The following is a 24131-nucleotide window of genomic DNA, read 5'->3' on the forward strand; positions in this document are numbered from 1 at the left end:
AGCGGCCGGGGAGCAGGGCGGTAAATATCGCGGTACGAGGGCAGCGCTCTCGCGAGAGTTGGCCAGCTGCCGGTGCGCATGTGGCGGTGCTGAGTATGGCGGGGTGAGGGGCGCGCTCGGGCTGTGCTGCTCTCTCTTCTCCCTTCTCCTCCGCTCCTCTCCCCTCCGGCTCTCACGGAGCTGTGGCTGAGGGCCGGGGTCAGGCCAAGGGGAAATTCGGGGGGTTCTGCGACCCCCGGCGCCATTTTGCTCTCCCAGTCTGCACCTCCTGTCTTGGCCCCGCGTACTGAGGGCAGAGCCGCTGCCTCCCCCCGCGTCCCCACGGGCAGCCGGAGCAGAGATGGGGAAGGCGACGAAGCGGAAGAAAAAGGCGTCAGTGCCCTCCACTGCAAAGGGCCCCGTGAAGTCGGCCATGGCCGTGGTCAAGAGCAACCCCTTTGAGGTGAAAGTCAACAGGCAGAAGTTTGACATCCTGGGGAGGAAGACCAAAAATGATGTGGGGCTGCCGGGTGTCTCACGGTCCAAGGCCATCAAGAAGGTAAGAGGACATGCAGAGCACGGAGGGAGAATGGTGTATTGATGTGGGAGATGATAAGGCTGGAGCCCTCCCAGGCGGAATGAGCGCCCAGCGCTGTTGTCGCAGCAGGAGTGGCCGGTCCCCTCTCAGTGCTCGGGGATGGCTCCGGCCAGTGCAAACCGCAGGGCTCAGGAGTACAGCTCTGCCTTATTGCTTGGTGGGAATGGCTCTCTTCTCAAGTTACCCACGTCCACAGTACAGTGGCACGTGTTATCGGTAAGTACTCGCCCGGAGTCAGTGTTCATGGCGTTGCTCGGTTCAGGTCGTTCTAGGATGTTCAGCTTCTTGGTAATGTTGTAATGGTGGTATAATAGTGAAATATTGAAAGAGCACTGAGGTCGGGGTACAGTGAGAAATGTGTAGCTACAAAGAAACTACTGTCGATAGGGGAAGTAAATGCAGGTCATTTTTTGTGCACAGCTTGAATAGTCGTGTTGTGGAACTATGTTGGGATGTAATGATCTGTTCCCTGCTGTCATAAGAATGACCATACCACTTAAGAAGAGTAAATTTTTTATCGTCAACCCTTGTACCATTTTCAGAATGCCTCTTTTTCTTTCTCTATTGCCATCAGTAGCTACCTGACCAAAATCTGTGATGCATAAGGGAAAGTGTGTCATAAAATGTATCTGGGATTCCAGCAGCCTGCCTTATTCTTGGCTGAAACACAGGACTTCGTAGTGGTCTGTCACCTCACACAAACCAGCAGAGAAGGTTAAGTTAAAGCTGAAAAAGGGCAGTTTGAAAGTATGTCCCAGAGATTCTCTGACATGTTACATGCATGCTGTTGTTGAACAGAATTTAAAGCACTTACTGGAAGGGCAAATGCAGTGAAAACAAAGAGATATTTTATCATGTTATGTGTACTGTGAAAGGTAATGCATTAAGTATTTTCTTTTTTATCAATAGGAGAAGTAATCAAATAATTGAGTACAAAAAAAAAAAGCACAGAAATGCTTTTTGATATCCAACTTATTAAGAGATATTAATGTTCATAGAGTGTCTCAGCTGTAGAGACAGTATAAATGAACATTATAAACTAATGTATAATGTACACATTATACATTATAAATATGTACATATTGCATATTACAGTATGTATAGTGGTCCCTGTAAGAAGTAAATAGAAGGTAGAGCTGGCACAATATTTGATGGAATCTGAGTTTTAGTGTCATTTACAGCAGCATATGAAAATTGTGAATGCTCAGTGAGGCTGCAGAGTAGGAAGGAGTAGGAGTAGGAAACCCAGCCTTTTCCTTTAGTGCAGCACTTTGTGAGGTTCTGGTAATATGAATGGCACAGTATCTTTCTGTAAGAATCAGTTAATGTGTTTTAAATAAAAATGGGTATTTCTTGGCCTAAACACAGCCAACATTTTTTTTTCTTTAGAAACTGTATAATATCTTCAGCATGAAATTATAAATTAGCTTCCAGATTTTGTTACTATTAGTCAAGATTTTAGAAAACTTCATGAATGCATGAACATTTTAGGATTTGGGGTTTTATTTAATAGTAAGATAAATCAGATATTTGTCATTAATTATGCATTGGAAAGTAAACCTGTCTCCTTACCTGTCCCAAAAGTAGAGCACACAGTAAGTACCTTGTACAGGTGTGTGATAAGCTTCTTTTTACTGACTTGATGCTTGACTTCCCCGCACTGAACAGAGACACAGGGATACATGTGTGGATCCACTTGAGGCTTTTATGTCTTAGATGAAATGACCAAAAAGAGTTCAGCTGAGTTTTGCTGGCTTTTTTTGCTTTCTTTAATATGTTATTCTTTGTTTACTAAGCTTGAGACATGTCAGAATTCTGCAGTGTAAATGCACAGGTTTTGAATGTGATAAAATAAAGGTGAGATATGGTGTAACATCTTATCTTCCCTTGGGTGCTTATAAGAGAACCTAATCTGTATGAGGTTTCCATCTTTTCTTCATGTTAATTTTTCCTTCTCTTTCATTGCATTCTGGTAAATTATTATTTATGATATGATGGCAATATAAAGAGTATTATGTTCACTGTGGAGTCTTTTACTTTTGGAAGTAGTTACTCTGTTCTTTGAATTTTATCTCCTTTTGTCTTTTTCCTTCCAGCGCAATCAAACATTGCTGAAAGAATATAAAGAAAGAGAAAAGACAAATGTGTTCAAAGATAAACGTTTTGGTGAATACAACACCAAAATCACTCCTGAGGAAAAGATGATCAGGCGATTCACTCTGGAAAGACAGGTAAATGATTTTAAAGAAGGAAAACACAAACAAAAGAAAGCCAAACACAAAGCCACAAGGCACACTTGAATTTTTAGTTGGGAGTCCCCCTTAATAGAGGCTTTTGCAGGGTAATGCTTGATTTTTTATTTTATGGGTTTAGAACCTACAAAAAAGGAATTTTTCATGGAAATAGAAATTTTTTCATTAAATCTATTTGGTTTTGCCAGGCAGCTGTTTGAAGCAGAGGTTTCTTTGAGCACTGACGTGCACGAAAGCTAGTTATAAGCAGATTCATTGATTAGTTGGTTTTTTGACTGCTTTGTTTTAGGAGTTAAATTAGGAAAAGGTGGTCACCATCAAGTATATTCAGTAGCTGAGCAGAACTCTGTGACTTGCTGTCATTCTGTACTGTGAACTGAATGTGCAGTACTATCCTCTCTGCCCCATCACACTCAGTCTCCAGAATTAAGCAGTGTAATTTTTATAGGTTGAAATCTGTTTCATTAGGCCTGAAGTGCAGTAGTTAAAAATTGATGTTGCTGATACACAGATAAAACTTCAGCTTCTCTAGGTTTTTTGGATTAGTCCATTTATACATTAGTGTGAGAGACATGACACTCTCTCGCTTGAAATGTATTTGAATGACAATACTGGTCTGACAATGCTCTTATTCCAGTTAAATTCCAGCAAAACACTGGAAAAAGAATCTCCTCAACTAGCACTGAAACTAAAGGCTGTGTTATTTTGTTGCTTGGGAACTAAAGATCTTTTGCTATTTCATTGGTTTGTTTTTCTGTTCTTAGCAAAATTATGGAAAGAAGAATATCTATAATCTTAATGAAGATGAGGAATTGACTCACTATGGCCAGTCTTTGGCAGAAATTGAAAAACTAAATGATATTGTTGATAGTGACAGTGACACAGAAGAAAGAGGAACACTTTCAGGTGAGAAGTGCCAGCTGGTGTTTCACTGGTAATTTCATTACTGCTAAATGTGTACATCATTTGTTCAGTACTGTCTCTCAGTGAGAGAGAATGTTCTTGGTTGGAATGTGTAAACCAGATTTGATAACTTCTTAGTCACACACAGACCAGTTCTCTGGGTTTTAGCAGGGGTTAAGTGGGACTGGCAGGCTTCTTTACTCTGTGAGCTTTTCAGCATAAACAGGTACCTGGATTTTGAGCCCTTTGGCCAGAATCTAAAGTGTGAGTTTTCTGGGTGCTTTCTTGCATCTTTAGACCTCCCTTTTGGATAAATACAGGGCAAAACCATGATCCTACCTCATCCCAAGAGTCTGTCAGTGTAAATTGTGTCTGATATAATCTCTTTTGGTATGGCCATTCTCATAGGGATGAGACTAATGCATGATTGATTGGTTCAATAGTCAAAATTGTTCCCATTCTCTGAGAATAGGGAGATACTGTCCCAGCAGCAGTTTTGCAGTCATGTGTGGATTTGAATGATTAACATCCTGCTTTTTTTTCCCCTAGCTGAATTAACTGCTGCTCACTTTGGAGGGGGTGGAGGCCTCCTTCGTAAAAAAGTATCAAGTGAGCAGCAAGACGAAGAAGAGGAAAAGCCTAAGTCTAGGAAAGAACTGATTGAAGAGATGATAGCCAAATCTAAACAAGAAAAGGTGAGTTTTAGCCCTGAAGTATAAATGAGCATGATTGAGAAGCTGTCACCATCCCTGTATTTGTAGAATAGAAAAATAGTGGCATAGCAAACAAATGAGGAAGCTGAGAGCAGTCCAAGCTCCTTGAATGAAGTCTGACTTTGTAGGCATTTTAGATATAACTTATGTATCTGCCATTGTTTTGTATCTCCCCAAATCTCCCCTTGTGTTCACACCTGCTTTCTGAATGCAACCCTTGTACCATCCAGCATGGCTCTATACTTCTTCCACAAAGAATGTTTGCAGCTTCAAAATGTTAAATATTTGAAAGAATTCATTTGTTAAATGAATGTTAAATGTGTTTTAGTTTTAAGTTGTAAAGGCAATGTCATGTCCATCTGAACATAACTGCTGCATTTGTTTTTGTTTTCTTTTTCTAGCAAGAGAGGCAAACCCGGAGAGAAAGTGCCTTAGAACTGACAGAAAAACTTGACAAAGACTGGAAGGAGATCCAAACCCTTATTGCCCGCAAAGCCCCAAAGTCAGAGAGGAAGGACAGGGAAGTAGAAAAGCCCAAGGTGAGGTTTTAATTACACTGATTTCCTTGGTTCTAGTAACTTGTAGTTCTGACTTATAGTGGCTGAACTATAAGGCCAGGTTATAACTTCATGAAACAAAATGTTTGCTGCTATTCACATTGAAGGAGTGCAGCAGTTCTAGAACAATCTGATAGTTGGAGGAATATAGGGATTTGTGTGATTTCTCTGATTTTAATTAGTTTGGTTTTCTTTAATTATCAAGTGAGAGACAGATTGCAGGCTGTAACAATACTCTTGACTGCAGCTTATTTGTAGGACAAATAAATTTTCTTGAAGAATTAAAATTGTTGGGGACACTGACTTATTTTGAGTGCCTTTGGAGTGTTCCTTTGATGAAACAGCTAGTACTTGACAATAGACATTTCCTAGTTGTAACTGGGCTCTGTCTCTTTCAAAAAGGGAATGAAAATAATTTACTTTGAATAGATATCATATGGTCTCATGCTTTTTCTATCATTTGTATTCTGTGCTAAGGGAAATAAACTTTCAAGTGTAAGAATAGGCGTTCTGTTGGGCTTTTTATTTTTCTTCTAGAAATGTGTATTTTCTTGCAGAACATCATGAATTTCCATTTATTATTTTGCAGTAGAATCCAGATTTTATAGCATCAGTTAACTAGTACTTGCATTAAAACTGATCTCAAAGTACAACAGAAGATACTGGGCCAAAAGTTCATTTTTTGGTGTATTGATTTTTGGGTTTAAGTTGCTCCATGACATGTTGAAGATCATTGAATAGCAGCATCCCTTTTATTTTCTTTAAGCTAGACTTCTATGTAGTGGAACTAGGAAAGGCTTATCTCATGTGACAGTGTAAAGTGAAATGTAAATTATTAATTTATTAATTCTGGCTGTGTTTTGAGGGTTTTTAAAGTAATATGTAATCCAGTTATTTATTTTTTAAGATACTCTTTTCAAGTTTTTCAGTTGTGACTAATTTAAGTAAGGAAAAGGGAAATTCCATGAGAATTTCTCTTCAACTATTCTTACCATTCCTTATCTTAATTCTGAGCTGAGTGTTTTTGCAGCTTGCTTTGGAAGCAGTCTTTTCCTTTTATCTTAACAGTCTGATTTCTTAGCTGTTAGTCTGGCAGAGGGATGGCTGCAAAGCAGAATAATGAAACTTAAGATAATAAACAATTGCATAAATATTTCTTTAGCCTGATGAATACGATATCATTGTTCGAGAACTTGGATTTGAGATGAAAGCAAAACCTTCAGAAAAGCTGAAGACAGAAGAAGAATTGGCCAAAGAGGAGCAGGCCAGACTCCAGAAGCTCGAGGTATACCATTTATGGCTGAGATTGTTTGGGGCCTGTCTTTTGGGAATGACTGCTTAAATTCATTCCTTGACCTTAGATTGTAAGTGGCTGTACTAAACTGCAATTCGTCAGAGGGTGAATTCAGGAAATCTTCTGTTTGTGTTTGTAATCTGATATTAATACAACCAAAAAAACCCCATAGGCCTAGTATGTGACTGTTGAGGTTTATGAAATGAGTCAATCTTCCTTCAATAAAAATGTAATGTTACTTTGATTTGCCTTTAAATGTTTTAAATTATTCAGGGTTGAGAGGTGCTCCTAAGTGAGTGGAGTATCGTGTTGCACAGCAGTTAAATTAGTACACTGGGCAAGTCATTTATTGCTCTCTTCTGTAGTTGCAAGAGCCTTTCAGTGGTAGCATGAGCATGGCTTTGCTTTGTAGAGGGATGTGAATGTCTTGGAAATGTTGCATGCTATTTCTGTTACCTGGAGTGCTGAGTCTTACAGGAAGATGGAATAATTGGTAAATGTTTCAATCTTTTTTTCTTTCATTTTGTTTTGGTATACTAGGAGCACATTTAAGACTGTAGGGAATTCAGTACCTGCAGATTACATCAGTGCAGCTCAGTATCTAATAGTAGAACAGAGAGATACTTAATTTTCTACTCTTACCATCTTAGAGTTTGATGCTCAGTCCATTTCCCAAAAATCTTAGGATATGGTTGTGTTCACTACAAGCTTGTTACACACACATGAAACAGGTAGATGCTGCAGAATCCTGAAACACTTTAGAAGCTTTTATTTTCTAATAATGATTCTCATAAGCAAAAGAGACAAATTTTAGAATAAGAGGACACAATGCTTTTGGTTAACCCAGTTTTAAAGCCTTTTAAATAAGCTAATGCAATTGACTGTGTGCTCTTATCAAACTGTACTCCCTGCAAAAAAAAAGGTATTCTCAGCTTTTGCCCATAATTTCTCAAGTGCTGGGTTTTTTCTTTACACCAACTCTGAGTAATCCAAATTAACTGGTTTTTCCTTGTGTTTTCCTAGCTGTAGTATTTGAGAGCTCTGTTTTGATGTGGTTACCTGATTGATGTCAATGTCTCACATCTGGGTGTGGTATTCCTTGTGAAACACAGGCAGATCGATTGCGTCGCATGCGTGGCATAGATGAAGAGGCAAATCAAAAGAGACCCAGCCACATGTCAGCTGATGATCTAGCTGATGGCTTTATCCTGGACAAAGATGACAGACGTTTATTGTCTTACAAGGTAAGGTTTAAAATGTATGAATTTTCAGAGGTCTGTAAAGAAGATTAGGAAGAACAGTTGGCAAGTGAACTCTGTGGAGACATTTCATTTAACCTCCTGCTCAGAGCAGGGTCAGCTATGAAATCACCAGTTTACTCAGATCCAGTCTGTTCTTGGGAAATCTCCAAGAACAGAGGCTGCTCAGAGAGTTGTGCTCTGACTGCCCTTACTGTGAGGAGGATTTTTTAGTATCCAGGATAAATATGCCCAGGTATGCCTCTCCTCACAGAGCAGGTACCCCAGCCCCCAGTAGTCTTGGTGGCTTTCTATTGAATTTACTGCAGTTTATCAATACCTTTATTGTATTTGAAGGCTCAAAACTGAGTGCCGTATTCTGTGTGGTATTGCAAGTGTCAAGTCTCTGTGTCAAGTCTCCTGACTGTATTCTTGCTGTTTAGAGTAGCCTCCCTGCCACTGTCCTGCTGGGTTGAAGATAAGGCTCTATGGCATTTCTGGTTTTGATTTGGTTTTTTTTTTTTTAATTTTCACTGTATTGATTGAGCTTTCACTGAATTTCAGTCTGAAGATGAGTAGATTTCTGACATGTCTTTGATTAAGGTGGCAGAGCAACATAACCTTAAAGCTGATATTACCAGGCACCCTGACTGTGGTGCACGTGTGTGCTGATTCTGTCTTCTCATACACAAGTAACAAGGGAACCTCTGCTCTCCCTGAAGGGGACAATACCAATTGGGAATGTGAATTTAAACTGATGATTAATAAAATCAGGATGAGACCAAATATGTATCTGATATGCTATTTTAACACATAGAAGCAACATATTTTTATACTAAGAATGTTTCTGTAATTGATGTTGAAGTCTTTTTTTGTATAATCTACTAGTTTTCCTTCTGTGTGGTTTCTTATATTCCTCATATACTATCTATTCTTCTTCCAATTTCTTCCAGCCCCTTGAAATACCCTACATTTTTTATATCTGTATGTATGTTCTCTCCCTAATGTCCTTTATTGGCTGGCACTGCTGGCATTCACTGCCTGGTCAGGGTAGAAAGGCTCAAATTCTCTTGATGCAAATTTAAGATAACTTTGCATGGTGATTGCGTTGAGGCGCTACCCCTTTATCATTATTTTAACTAGCTTGTTTTCTCTATGGACAGGATGGAAAAATTAATATTGAAAATGAGGAGGAGAAAGGGGAGGAGGGAGAGGAAGAAGAAGAGGAGGAAGGAGAGGAAGGAGATAATGAGGATGAAGACGAAAGTCAAGAAGAATCTGCAAGTGAAGATGAGGAGCATGCTGCTGCAGATGGCCACTCTGATCTTGAATCTGATCTTGAGAGTGAAGGAGAAGCTGCAGAGAACAAAGAAGAGAAGAAACATGTGGCAAATGAAAATGAATCACAGAATGTGGAGAAATTAGATCCAAAGAGAGAAGCTGCCAAATCAGAGCTTCCCTATACATTTGCTGGTAAGCAGAGGACTGATGCAGGGATCCTTTGTTGTCAGGGGTTTGTAACAACCAGTCAGTTTCTCAGCCCTGTAGGTCTTACATTCATTCATGAAATTTTGCTTCTTAGTTGTCTTCTACTATTCAAAGAGCAGCCAGTAACTGCTCTTTTTAGTGAGCAAGCCTAATTGTGCTTGGAGAAGTAGGAACCAGATCTGTTTCATCCCAGAGCACTTTCTGTGCCTCTGAGCAGCATCAGAATTGGAAGATAAAAACAGGGCATTAAAATAAAAATACCAGTTCCTTTCTTAAGGCAACCATCCTATCCAATCCATAGTGCTACTATTTTACCTAAGAGAAGCCAGAACAGTATTCTGTGATTTATACTTACAGTTTCTCTGGTGTTTGGACAGACATTTTTCTCAGAAGATGCTTGGAGAGACAAGATTCTGAAGTTTAATCCCTGTGATGTGACATTGAGTTATTGTAGAGACACTCAGAGTTTGACTGGTTTTGGGTCCATGCCTAGCAGGAAGGAGGAGACATGTTTCAAGTAGTACACAAAACATTCATTAATTCATTTTAAGTACATAAGTCATCTAACTATTGTCCTGTGTAGATTTCTTGAACAAAAGTATCTGTTGCAAGACTAAACAACCTTTCAAACAACTTCCTTAAGTGCTTGTGTTTTTCCATCCAAAGAAGATGACTTACTGCACAAAGCCTTTTGAATTGCATTCAGGATTTGCTTTAACCAGAAAGAAGTCATAATAAAATAACTCAAAAACCCACAGCTAGTTAGGATGTCTTCTAGTATGTTGAATTCTGTAAAAAACTAATTATATGCCAGGGTTGTTGGGGTTTTTGGTTTTTTAAAATAATTTTCTATTTGTGGCCATATTTTTACTTTTCTTAATATTCTTCATGCAAAAGCTAATTGGGTGTGAATTAAACAGAAAGGTAGCTATTATTGGAAATTTTTGGTTGAATGTGTGTTTAGGTTTAATTCTTCTCTGTGTCAACATAGTTGTGCTGCTCAGCTTGCATGGTAGAGGATGAGTTGGGTTTTAAGCATTGAAAAACATGTTATTTTCTGACTTGTGTTCATAGGAATAATTCTACATACATGCTAATAGAGTATTGGTGTTTAAAAGTTAATTATTTAAAACATTTCTGGTGTCTTTCTTTCTGAACAATATAATTTTCAGATTGGAAATTTGTTGCATATTCACTTGAATTAAAGATGTAAAGTTTGAGATTTTTGTGTGGTCAATTTCTGTTTCTGTTTTCTAGTTCCTGAGTCCTACGAGACATTTAAGTCTTTATTGTCTGGAAGAACAATAGAACAACAGCTTATTATACTGGAGAGGATTCAGAAATGCAATCATCCAAGCCTTGCAGTGGGAAACAAAGCAAAGTTGGAAGTATGTTTTGTTTTATGTTTAAAATAACTTCTAATTCCAGAGTAAGTTTTAGTAAGTATTTAGGGAGCAGTATAAAATATACATGCTTCTATGTATATTTCTATGTATATATCTATGTAACATGATAATCTTCATTTTCTAAGTCTGTATCACTGTTCAAGAATATGTACAATGAAGAAAAACTTAATAATTTTAACATATTTCTTGCAGAAATTGTTTGGCTTCCTTTTGGAATATATTGGAGAGTTGGCAACTCTGGATTTACCAGAGCTCAGAACAATTGACAAACTGGTCCTGTGAGTATTAAATCCTATGGACTTTTGCTCCTTCAGGGTTTAAAGAGAAAAGCTACCTAGAGTAAAGCATTTAGCTTGTTGCTTGTTACAAATACCCTGTAGAACTTGTTGGCAGCTGGTAACTCTTAGACTTTATGTTTTAACTTTCTTTCACATATTACTTGATCTATTAATTGTACCAAGAGATTTTCAAAACCTCAGAACGCATTTTTTGATCTGCAAGGTGCTTTTTGTGGGTTGTGGATAAGTAATACCATATATGCATGAAAATCCTGTCTGGGAGGCTTTTTAGACAGCTGTTACAGGATTTTAAGCTTTGCAGACGCTGTGCAGTTTCTGTTGCAATCTCTGTCTTTTCCATGGGCTTTAGCTCTGTGAATTCACTGAGAGAGCTAGATGAAAATGGAATTAAAGTGCTGCAGTGAGCTCATATAGAAGTTCCAGCTAAACACTTTGCAGGAAGTTGTCAGTTTGGCATTGCTGTTGTCAAGTATCTGACGGGCAGTTAGGCTGTGAGGAGAGAGCCAAGATTGTCTCTGAGGTGTACAGCGAAGGACAAGAGTCAGTGGGCAAGGGCTGCAGCAAGGGAAATTGCAATTAGATTGAAAGAAAAAAAATCTTCTCAGAAAAGGTACTGAACATTAAAATAAGCTTCCCAGAGAAGCTGTGAAGATGGAGAAAATTTAACAAAGCTGTGAGCAACCTGATCCAGCTTTGAAGTTAACCATGCTTTGACCAGGGGGCTGCATGAGATGATCTCCAAAGGTCCCTTCCAAACAAAATTGGTCTGTGGTTCTTATCTTGACTTTCCAGGATAGGCAGGTTTCTTTCAAGTTATTTTTATGTAGTTTTCAGCATATTTTTTTTATTTCCTGCTAAAGTCAGTAAGTTTTTCAAAATCTGTTCCGTGCAGTATTAGCATTCGTTGCTCTGTTGCATTCATCAGGAAGCGCTCTCACCCATTGATACTGTCCCACATGGTTTGTACCAAAGAGTAAATATGTTTTGATTGTCTTTTAGAACTGGGATACATTAATATCTCTGCAGACACATTTCACTGAAAAATGCTGGGAGGCCAAACAGATTCAGGCTCCAGACTGCATATGCCTGTAGGCACTAAGCATAGGCCAGGAGCTGATCTAACTTTGTGTTTGGGTTTTTTTTTTCTTGTTTGCAGTAATAATTTTGCTAACCACATTGCTGTCTTACATGTTGTTTAATATTGCCTAAGAGTGTTTAGAATAGTGGGCTGTCTAGTGTAAACCAGCATACTTCACTGAAGTAATATCTAAAGTCAGGAGATTCAGAAGGATACATCATAACCATAGCAAATGATTAAGAGTTTAAAATAAAGTTTAAAATTATTTTTCATCTAAGATTTAGAAACCTACAACTCAGAGATTCTCAGATCAGAAGGCCAAATGAAAAATACATGCCTCTGTAAGCTAAAGTATTACAATAATAATTTATATTCTAAAAAAGAAACATTTGTTGCAGGCAATTTGTCATTGTTACAATACAGATGGAACACAAGAAATCTTCCTATGGGTGCTTAAAAATCAATTTTTTATTAACATCAGTGGCATAACTTGATTATGACTTAAATTTCTTGTTAATAGGCCACTGTACAATCTTTGCCAGATGTTTCCTGAGGCAGCCAGTGACAGTATCAGGTTCATCCTTCGAGACGCTGCACACGATCTGGAGGAAGTAATTGAAGTCAAAGGCCGTGCAACACTTCCAGCCTTAGACACGGTAACAAATCCACTTTGCTGGGATTATCTCTTTGCATTACTGAGAGTGGTAATAAGTGCAGAATGACATTATGTAGTGAAATATCAGCATCTGTGATTTTCTAGGCTTTTATTTTAAATTGCCTTTCTGGAGGTAAGTTGTAACAAAAACCCCCACAACAACAAAAACACCCCCCCCCCCCCCCCCCCCAAGAAACAAATAATACACACACATTGATCAGAATAAAAGTGTGACTGTGGAATTAATAAGGTGATTAAAATTGTCTATCCAGTCTTCATAGCAGAACACTGTTTCTTTTCCTGATGAATCTTAAATTGGTAGTTTTAGAAAGAAGTGTGACTTCTTTAATTGTGTTAAGTACAAATGTTTAAAAAATGTGCTCCATAGAAGTGCAATGTCTCTTGAGTTAAAAAAAAAAAAACCCAACCAAAACAAACAAACTCCAAACAAAAAAACAATCTAAGAAAAGATTATGGATATAAAATTGCAACATTTTTTAGTACTTTATATATGATAATGGCCAAATTAGTGACTTGGAAAGAATTTCTTTCCTTGTTGTATTGGTAGTAGCCCATTTTCACTTGCCATGTTTAATGTGAACAGATTCCTTTTACAGTGTCTAAGTAAATGGCTCTTGGAGAATTCAAGAAGAGAGCATAGGAAAATTAGTATTTTTAAGTTGTAGTAAAGTTTCAAAGACAAACCATAAATCGAATTCAGAGGGAGCTACTTGTTTTCTATCAGCTTGATGAATTGCTGCTGCCTAATGGAATAATTAGACTATTGAAGGAAAATGGACTGAAGCCTTGGTTCTTACAGCTTGGAAGATGTATTGAGTTGTTTTGAAGAGTCTTTGTTCAGGATATTTGGGGTTTGCAGGAAATGTATTGTCAAGAGCTTTTAACTTTATTTTTAATTTGTCACTGTCACACTTAGAACACCAGTCCCAGTTCTGGCTTTCATTCCCTTCACTGGACTTTGCCAGGTTGCAGGCCATCATTATCTTTTAAAGTGGAATTATATCACTTTGTACTCTCAAAGCACTTGTTTGAATGAGTATTCCATAGGTCAGCTGTCTTAGTAGGCTTTTCATATGCCTGCTGTTATTTTGGCCTGCAATTCAGAATATTTAGTAACCAAAACACTTCAGGAGAGTATTTGTTCACAATTGAGGAGCAGCAGAGAGGAAGCAATGAAACTTAACTTCCATCTGGTTTACTGTGTAAATATCCACTTAAATAACTTTCATAATTACCTTGCAGCTGATGTTTAATTTCCATATGATCTTGACACGTCACTCAAATCCCCTTCAATAAAAGTGTACCTAATCACTGCTTAGCTCTTTTGGCTGCAGCTGTTTGTTGGCATGTGTCAGTGCCTGAGGACTCTGCTCACTTCATTGTCTGTGTTGAGGACTGGTTGAAAGGTGTCACAGGTCCAGTGTTTGTGTGAGAGTCGGTGACTGTGGTGAGCTGTAGGGCATCAGATGGGGTTCTCATGGAGTAAAGGGGGTTGGGAGGCAGAGTTCCTTCTTAGTTGTTCTTTCAGCTGCCTCAATCCAATATTAGACCTATAATGAATGTCTCATAATGGATATTCCTTTTTCTCATCTAGCTTCAACAGTTGTCTCAATAAATGAGTCATGTACATCATACCAGATTTCTGAAAATTATGTTTATAGTAGTTTTTTTTACTACTCTGTAGTAGTTCTTCATTCAAAAGTTACATATGTATAAAGTCAAGATCCTGGGAATAATGTCTTAACTATATTTTGCCTTATTCTGTTTTATGTGCAATCAGCTTATTTATTTGAAAATTGTATCTCTGCTGTTTCCAACTTCTGACTTCTGGCACCCAGTTGTAACACCTGCTTTTATATACATGAGTCAGCTGCTTACTAAGGTATGTCTGTGATGTTGTACGTCAGGATTCTATTATACATATATTATTTCTTCCTCAGACTCCCAATATGTATGTTAGTATTAATGTATATAGTGGAAGTGTATTGCAAAGGCAGCTTTATGTTTGGTATAGCCACAGATAGTAATGGGAACAAGGGCTGAAGAGGAAAACACCCTTGCAGGCTATAGTCCAGCTCACAAAACCATATCTCTTCAATTTTTCAAGCTGTCACAAAGTAATTCCTTCTATGGTAAATTACATGGGGCTAATGGAACAGACTGAATACAATCTGAAATCATTCATTAGTGGTTTCTTTTCCATATATTGCATTTCTTCATACTTGAGAGGTTTTTTACTTTAAAATTTGCAGTATTTGTTTTCCTTGAAAATGTACCTAATGCAATGCATTGAGTTAAAATATGTCCTTATTCTTCTATCCTCATATCCTGTTTATGTTTCAAAAGTCTTGGCTAATTGCTCAATTGCTGCCAAGTTGCCCAGAGCCTTCTATTTCACTGATTCATTTCTGAAGGATTTATTGGTTGTGGTTTAGCACCTTCTAGTGGCTAAATGAGTTCTGATAAACCTGTTACTCAGTTCTGCAGATACTCTTCAGTTAAGGACCAGGGAAAGCCAGTGTGGTTCTCATCAAAGATCAAAGGCTGTAATTTTATAGATTTCAAATGCTTATAATGTAGTTAATAATTCCTCTTTTTGGGAGAATCTGTATTTGTGATATGTAAACTTTTAATTAGGAATATTTTGTTCTTTTTATTTCTTTTAGTGTCGCATTACAACATTGCAAGATGTTATTAAAGGGTTGTTTATATGCTGCTTGTTCCTGGAATATGTATCTCTCTCCAGAAGATTTGTACCAGAACTCATCAATTTCCTTCTTGGAGTACTTCACATCTCTCTACCCAAAAGCCAGGCCCAGGGTGAGTTTGTTTAGAGTAAATGAGTATTTCATTTAGAGTCCATTTTAGTATTGGGGTTCATCTTTTAAATTTTTTAAATACAAATATTTCACACTGATTACATTGGTTTTGAACAAAAGGCCAAAATAATCTGCAAATTCAGCCAAACACAACCTTAATTCTTGGGCATCTTGTTATGAACTAGATCCTCTTGTGTTGTTGGCAGGAAGGAAAGGACTGAAGTTATTAAAGGAAATGAACTCATGTTGGCCACAGTGCAGTATTTGTGCAGTGTTGTCATTCTAAACAGACTGTGTGATTGGACTGTGTTCTGAAATTCAGAGTTCCTAATGGATTCCTGATGAGTACCCTGTAAGCTCACAGTGAGGCAGCCCCTCATGCTGCAGATTAAGACCCTTAATCTTCAGCTGCTAGCCATATCACCTAAATGAGAGATGTATATCACAAAGCTGGTGTTTTTCCTTATTTACCATGGATTTGTAGTACTGTAATAGAGGGCAGCTGTCCCCACAAGCAAGATTAGTAAAATAAGTGTGTAAACTTGGCAATTTGCACAGACAACAGGGATAACAAAATTATGTTTTCAGTGTGATCCCTATGTCAGCATTTTTTTTTATATATTTTGCCAGTCTCTCTTCAGTTTTTTTTTTTTCTTTTATTAGTTTCTGTCTTTAAAGTTCTGGTTCTGGAGCTCTTTTTGTTGACCAGTTCAGTGACACTAATTTACTTTTGAGGAGTTTTGTCAGAGCATAGTAACTAATTCATGTGTTAATATTTCTGTCTGGGCACAGCATGCAGGAGGAGACTCCACAGGCAGGATATTACCAAGTGAAAATTGGAATTATTTGATAAACTCACAAGATATCTGGGAATGAATGAACTACACACTATTTATTAGTATGCTTATACCTCTTGATAAGATCCTTAAGAGTCTGTTCTCTAAATAGTCATCAGTCTGCTGAGAAGGTTTAGCTTCTGTCAGTATTCCAGTACTTTAGCAGGCAGCTCCCTTCCTTTCCCTTCAGGACTTTTTGCCTTTTCATGCTGCCTTTTTTTTTTTCCCCATTTTGAATTTTTGAGCTACTACTGATGCCTTTTCTCAACAAACCTATCACTGCAGTTTTATTATCAGGCATGGCTGTACTCCACAGACCTTTCCCTAGCTGCTTCTCACAGCTTAGCAGTTCCCTCTGAAGTGTGAGCCAAGGTTACACAGCTGGGCTGCATCAGAGCTAAGCCCTGGATTCTCAGAGCACCAACAGCTGAGCCCTTAGAAGGAGGTGGGAAGAGGTTATGGAGTGGGCGGGTTACATAGTACTAAAAGTATTCTCTCCTTTGTGTATATTAGGAATATTTGATCTGCAGAGAGTTTTGGTAAAGTTAAAATACAAGACTCTGCAAAATTAGATAAGGTACTTGAAAAATTTTTAGTGGTAATCATTGATCAATTGTTACCTAGTTTAAAATATTTCTTTGTATTTCTGTTAATGATTTTGCACTGGTTAAATTTGCATGGTGTTGATTTCTGTTAGGAAACACCATTTTCTTTTACTGAGGAAAACCTCAGTGAAAGATACATAAGAGGTCCAATGTTCTCTTTGAGAACTTTCCAGTCAGTGTTGATGTTTTGAAGTTCCCAAGGTATCCAGTTGTGTTTTTAAATATTCATGGTGGAAGTTTTTCTGGTAGTTGTGATGGTTAAGCTATCAACAGAGAATATTTTAAAATAAGTAGACATGGAGCTCTGGAATGTTGATGCACTGTCACACCAAAAAAATTCTCAGGGTTCAATTTTAACATTAAGTAGAGTCAGCACATAAACTCTTAATGTTTTAGTTTCATTTTCTTCATCTGTAAGTTTCTCACATGAGAAAGATATATGGAATGGAGCTTCATAAGAGACTGAAATACAGTCTGATTTAGAGTAAAAACTATTACCTTAAAAAAGAAAAGTTGTAGGTGGAGGGAGTGGGAAGGAGTTGTCATGGTTGATAGCTTTAGCCAATTGAATTGTTAATGAGATCTGCTATCCTCTCACAAGTAAAGCAGATAATAAAGCTCACATATCTTAGTTCCTGATCTTGCATAAGCCTGTGTGTGTCATGATCTCTTACAACTTTGGGTCTCAAACCTTAAAAATCTTTATTTAAATATACTATCTTCTGACCTGTCTATGAAGAGTCATATACAGGTTGTAGAGCATTTAAATAATCTGAACCTAAAGTTTGAAAAAGTTTTGAAGTCAATTCCACTGCAAGCTTGCAGGACATAAGGAAAACAAACAGGGGAAAAAGACCCCCAAGGTCCAGCACCGAGAATGCAAATTATTTTGTCCCTTAGCCAAGAAATTCCTCAGATGCTTCTTTCATGTTGCTGTATAAGTAGTTTCACAGATCAGCTTGTGATGTGTGCATAGGGAACCTTTAGTGTTTTCCCTATGCCCTGCTCCAGTGTGTTCCATGCTCCTCCTGTTTCAAACCCCTCAGCTGGAGTGGAAAGGCCCTTACAGTGTGTCTGAGGGCCCTGCTGTGGGCTCTCAGGGGAGGGAGGCTCTGTAGCTGTGGAGCAGCTCTCCCTGCTCCAGCTCACTGTGCCCCATGACCACCTTCTGGCCAAAGCCTTCTGCTTGTGACCCCATGGGAAACCCTGTACCTGCCCAGTCCTCTTACGAGCATCCAGTGCTCCATCCTGGATCACACCTGCAGTTTAACTGTGCATCCTCTTTCCCACAGGGCAAATGTGAACTGACATGTCTTAACTTTCCCCATCCACTGAATGAGTCAAAGAATCACAGAATGACTTGAGTTGAAAGAGACTTCAAAGACCATCTAATTCTAACCCTCCCTGCCATGAGCAGGGATTCCTTTCACTAGACCAAGTTGCTCAAAGCCTTATCCAACCTGGTCTTGAACAATTCCAGGGCTGGGGCATCCACAACTTCTCTGGGTGGCCTGTAGTCCAGTGTCTCACCGTTCTCATAGTGAAGAGTTTCTTCTTTTATCTAGTGTAAATCTATCCTTTGTCAGTTTTAAACTGTTACCCCTCATCTTATGACTACATTTCCTGATAAAGAAGATATATCTTTCCTGTGGGCCTCATTTAAATACTGGAAGGTTCCTGTAAGGTCTCCTCAGGGCCTTCTCTTCTCTAGGCTGAACAGCCCCAGCTCGAACAGGAAGTGCTCTGGTCATCTTCATGATCTTCCTCTGGATGCTCTTGAGCCAGGTTTGTGTCCTTCTCTGGGGACCTCAGAGCTGAACACATTCCTTCAAGTGGAATCTCATGGCAGTGAAGTAAAGGAGAAGAATCCCCTCCCTCGACCTGCTGAGCTTTTGTTGCAGCCCAGGATGCATTGGCTTTCTGGGCTGCAGGGGCACATTGGCAGCTCAGAATTCAGGTTCCCATCCACCAATACCCCAAGTCCTCTGCAAAGCTGCTCTTAGTCCACTCCAGTCTGTATCCATGTGTAGGATTGCCCCTACTCACATGCAGGACCTTGGAGTTTGTCTTCTTGAACTGCATGAGATTCGTGTCGCCCCACCTCTGAAGCCAGGGTCCCTCTGGGTGGCATCCCCTTCCTGTAGAGGGGGACAGGAAGGACATCAAGCACACACTCACCCTGGTGTCCCCTGCAGGCTTGCTGAGGGTGCACTCAGTCCCATTGTCTGTGTCCCCAGCCAAGATGTTCAGTAACACTGGTCCTAGGACGGACCCCCTCATGGGCCCTCCTCATAACTGATCTCCATCCAGACATGGAGCCGTTGGCCACAATTGTGGCTGTGACCATCCAGATAATTGCTTATTACTGAGTCATACACCTGTCAAATTCATGCCTCTCCAGTTTAGAGACAAGGATGTTGTTCAGGACAGTCTCAAATGTTTTGTACAAATCGGGGTATATGATGTCAGTTGCTCTTTCCTTACCCATCAACACTGTAATCCTGTCACAGAAGGCCACCAAACTTGTCAGGCACACCTTGCCCTCATTGAAGCATGGTGACTGTCACTGAGGACCTCTGTGTTTTGCATGTGTTTTGTCGTGCTTTCTTGGAGGACCTGCTCCACAACCTTGCTAGGCACAGAGATGAGGCTGATCAACTTGTAGTTCACTGGATCTCTTCTCTTTCCTGTTTTAAAAATGAGGATTTTTTTCCCCCCTTTTTCCAGTCACTGGGAACTACAGCTTTTCAAATATGAAAGTGGTTTAGGAGCTTTGTCTTGCAGTTCCCTCAGGACCCTCAGATGTCTAAGGTCCCAGGGAGCTGAGCACATTTCAGGTTCCTTAGTCTCAAGCCTGACCTTCTACAGTGGACAGTACTTGGTTCCCCCAGTCCCTGCCTTTGGGTTCTGTGACTTGGGCAGTGTGACTAGAGCACTGACCTGTGTCCCCATGCTCCAGTGTTTTCCATTGTTTTAGAAAAATTTAATACAGATAGAAATATTTTTAAAGGTAGTAAAATTAAAAATGTAAAATGAGTTGGCTGCTTTTCTTCAGAAGGAATGCGTGGAAGTGACCTTGTTTAATGACTGTTCTTGGTTTTTTAGACTATACTGTAGTGCACCCATTTACACCAGTGGGGAAAAATCTAGAATTGCTGTTGGTGTGTGATAAGGAGGATCTGAAAAGCTGGGAGAAGCAAAATGTGCCATTGAGTATTGTGACTAGATTAAAGGAAGCCAGCAGAACAGAGATAAATCATACCAGGTATGTAAGAAGTGCAGAACAGAAAATACCAAATCATCTGTTGTGTCATGTCAGTGACAGTGCTCTTTAGAAGTAAAAACAAGAGTAGAGGATAGTTCTGTGTTCAGTGCACTGACATAAAGATTTGTTGCTGATGGAATTCTTTTGGTATTTGCTTAGGAGAGAGAAATTTTTAGTCTTAATTAACAACTATTTCCAGTTGTAACTGGTTCTGCCAAGCAATCTTAATGGATTCTTCTAACAGTACAAATTTAATTAATTTGGTTGATTTTATTTGAAAATCCATTGCAGTTTTTGCATCTGAAATTGTTAATTTTTTGTGCATTAACAGGTTATCATGTCTAGCCCTATGTTTCGACCTTATTAAAAAATGTGCAGCTCTCTATGAATCTTTACCATCATTCCATGAAATAATGCATCCTGTCAGAATACTCCTTACAAAACATATGCCAGTTAATGAATATCCTGAAAAAATGCAGGTATGTATTCCTCAGGATTTAAATAATCAATATGGTTTTTTTATTAATAAATTCTGTGATCTTCATCTCTGCATAAACAAAAAAAACCCAAAAAAACAAGTATATGCATTAATTTTTTCGAAGTTCAGGCATTTTGATATTCCTGTGGAAAAAACAAAAGAACAGAGAATATTTAGAAAAGGTATTTTTCCATTGTATTGCCTATCTAAATGAAGAGAACAGTACTTGGCTTGTAATAATGTAGCATTCCATGAGTGACATAATTTATAAGAGTAATATGGACATCTAGTACTCTTGTACTTTTGTAGTGAATCTGTAAGACCTTGGTAAAATAAATACATGTACCAAACTGGGGAGGTAAAACTTATAACTATATAGGTAAAATGAACATAAATATGCCTGGTCAGTACCTTACCTTGGACAGTTGCTGATTTTCTAGAAATGAGATTCAGATTTTTAATCTGTCTCTTCTGAAAGTAGCAAAATCATCTTTTCCTCAAAGAAGCATCGTAAAATGTCCTTAGAGAACAAAGTTTTATTACTTAGATGAAGCCAAATGGCCTCTGTTTTCTGCCATCAAAATAAAAAAAAAAACCTGTCATTGTTAAAATTACCATGAAAAGAAGAGTCTGAGTTAAACTGCCTTTAGTCTTGCTTCTTCCTCTGTTAAGTGAAACTACCAGCAGGCAGACCTTTCTTATTGTTCATTATACCACTTTAATAGATTTCCAAAGGCTTTTAATAGTCATCCAACTTGGATTACAGCATGTCAGTGTTAGCAGTGTCCTAATGAGTAGCTGTGACTTAACCCAGGAAAAAAATACATGGGGAGAGCATTACTGTTGATTCAGTTTACAATAGCTTTTGATTTATGGTGGCTTTGATATGCTTTTACAATTGTAATTTGTTCTGCATTTTCAGGAATGGTATCACAGTGCTCTGAAAGAGCTGGAGAACAAAGTAAAACACTATATCCCACTGGTATGTGAGAAAAAGAAGCCAGTGCCATTGAAACAGTATACTCCTAAAATTGTGAAAGTGTAAGTAAAGAAGACTGGATGCAAAGGAAAGGTGCATTTAAACCTTAAGATTTCTAGCAAGCTAGAATGGATTTGGAAAGCAGGACACTAAACAACTGTTTTTCTGCTAGATTTTGTGTATAATTCACAAGGGGACATCTACTTGTGTGGTAGGGAGGGAAAGAAAAAAAAGAAAAGGAATTTTAAGAACAAATATTATCTTGTAGGAAAAATAGCACTAAAGTCAACTCTTGCCCATATAATGAATTGTAAATTAACAAAATTCAAGATGATTAGATTGTTATTATCTGGTCAGGTGCTTTACTCAATGCTCTGTCAGGCACTCAAGTCAGAAGAATAAGAGTGAGTAGTTCCTAATATATATGTAATATATGATGGTCAAAGGTAGATGGTCAAAAACACTCATTTAGTTTTGTAGATAATAGAACAGTGTTCTGATTTAGGAAATCTGCTTTATATTGGCTGCTGATTTATTTACCCATATTGGTTATCTACATGGGCACAAAGTGTCTACTTTTATTTATTGTAATAATTGAAGAGGACAGCTTTGCTCTGCCATACACACTTATCCCCAAGTAATTGATGCAGACTTCTGTAAAATGCATCTGCTGAGATGGTCTGCAAAAATGCAAGATGTATGGGGAGGTTCCATCTTTCTCCAGATGTCTTCCATTCTTCTAGTCTAGGTTTTTTAGTCTGTTCAAACTGCAGGCTGCATATGGGGAATTGAAGTGTGGCCACTGGCATGATGATGAAGTGCAGTTAGAAGGTCTGGTGAGTGTTTTTCCAGTATGTTCATTGGGCAACTTCTTATTTTGCAACTTAGCCATAATAGTATGCAGGAATTAAAATACTGAGTTAATTTTCATACGAACCTCTCCTTATAAATATGAAAAAGTTGTGGATTTAAGGTGTTCTGTGCTTATACATACATTCTTATTTCAGCTTAGAGTTTGGAAGAAAGCAGGCAGGCAGCAAGAAGGAGCAAGAAAGGAAGCAGCTGATCCAGAGGCACAAACGTGAACTGAAAGGAGCCATCCGTGAGATTCGGAAAGATAACCAGTACCTGGCTAGGATGCAGCTGTCAGAAATCATGGAGAGGTAACGTAGCCTTTGGCTCAGCACCACTCTGGGGCTTGTCCTGCTGTGTGTTCATCTCTTTGCTGTGTGCCAGGACTGACATAAATGATCAACCATACTAAACTTAAGTAAAATGGGACAATTTGAGGAAAAGCAAACATTTTCAATTGAGATAATTAAAGTGTTTTCAACTTTGTGGTTTCTTTTCTCTAGTTTAAGAGGATGCAAAATGTTTTTATTTAAATGGTGTTTTGGTGAAATTAAAGAATTGTGGGACTTTTTATGAATTAATAATTATTCTCTAAGTATACTGATTTTCCCTAATATAATCTTTCTGAAATATTTTGTGTGTTGATTGTTTGTTTTACAGAGATGCAGCCAGAAAAAGAAAAGTGAAAGAGCTTCTTGGTAGCCTTGCTACACAGGAAGGTGAATGGAAAGCAATGAAAAGGAAAAAATGGAAGAATTAATTGGGAATGTCTACAGCAGGAAGCTTACTGCTATATAAAACACCCCAATCATGACTTTTCAACAGATTTTAAGTGCATTTTTTGGATGCATTCCTTTGGAGGAGAAAACATCATTGGATCTGTTTGAAAAAAATGAACCTGCTTATTAGGAAAATCCACAACTTTTCATAAGGAAAATAAAAATAACACTTTTGTACGTGGCATGCTTCTGTTTTATTTTAATGAGAACATTTGGACAAATAATCAGAATTCTGAACCTAAAACCTGATCACACACACCCAACTTGAACTATACACACACACACACACAAATTCTACGTCAGAAACCTTCTGTTACTTCAACCTGGTGACAGGTCAGTAGTGAGGTTCCATTTCAGGGTCAGTTCTCTTCAACAGCTTCATCAAGGACTTGGACACAGGACTTGAAGCTACACTGAGTAGTTCTGCAGAAGACACTGAACTGGGAGGAGCTGCTGACCCGCTCAGAGGCAGAGAGACCCTGCAGGGAGATTTTGACATTCACCAACCATGTGAAGTTCACAAGGGCAAGTGCTGGATTCTGCACCTGGGATGGAGCAACCCTGGATGTACAGACAGCCTGGGGAATGAGAGGCTGGAGAGCAGTGCCATGGGGCTCCTGGGCAGTGCAGAGTGGAACATGAGCCAGCAGTGCCCACCAGTCAGGAGGGACATCCCTGTGCTGGGGACATCAGGCCAGCTGGGCAAGGGAGGGATTGTCCTGCTCTGCTGGGGCTGGGGCAGCCTCACCTCGAGTGCTGGATATAAAAGCTACAAGAGAGTGAACAAAGGTGGATGAAGGGCCTTGAGGGGAAGTCCCATGTGAGGAGTGGCTGAGGGCACTTGGTCTGTTCAGCCTGGAAAAGAGAACAAGGAGAGACCCCACTGCAGTTACACCTTCCTTGTGAGGGGAAGGGAGGGGCAGGCACTTCTGACACTTTTCTCTGTGTTGACAGTGACAGCACTCAGGGAATGGCCTGAAGTTTTGTCTGAAGTAGTTTGAATAACAGGAAAAGGTTGATCTGAAACATCTCCCCTA

General features: G+C 38.8%; 1 protein-coding gene across 1 annotated transcript; it reads left to right on the forward strand.

The window, feature by feature from the left end:
• Positions 1–103: 103 nt before the first annotated feature.
• NOP14 (NOP14 nucleolar protein) lies at positions 104–23271 on the forward strand. The gene is made up of 18 exons (XM_058025094.1): positions 104–538; positions 2674–2808; positions 3594–3735; positions 4282–4427; positions 4847–4984; positions 6165–6287; positions 7409–7540; positions 8698–9007; positions 10280–10410; positions 10621–10706; positions 12326–12461; positions 14262–14363; positions 15148–15301; positions 19847–20006; positions 20338–20485; positions 21407–21525; positions 22471–22626; positions 22976–23271. Exons 1-18 carry the CDS (start codon positions 341–343, stop codon positions 23073–23075), a joined length of 2616 nt encoding a protein of 871 aa, XP_057881077.1. The 5' UTR covers positions 104–340; the 3' UTR covers positions 23076–23271.
• The last annotated feature ends 860 nt before the right edge of the window (positions 23272–24131 follow it).

The sequence above is a fragment of the Melospiza georgiana genome, chromosome 5 (assembly GCF_028018845.1).
Source record: "Melospiza georgiana isolate bMelGeo1 chromosome 5, bMelGeo1.pri, whole genome shotgun sequence".
NCBI lineage: Eukaryota > Metazoa > Chordata > Aves > Passeriformes > Passerellidae > Melospiza > Melospiza georgiana.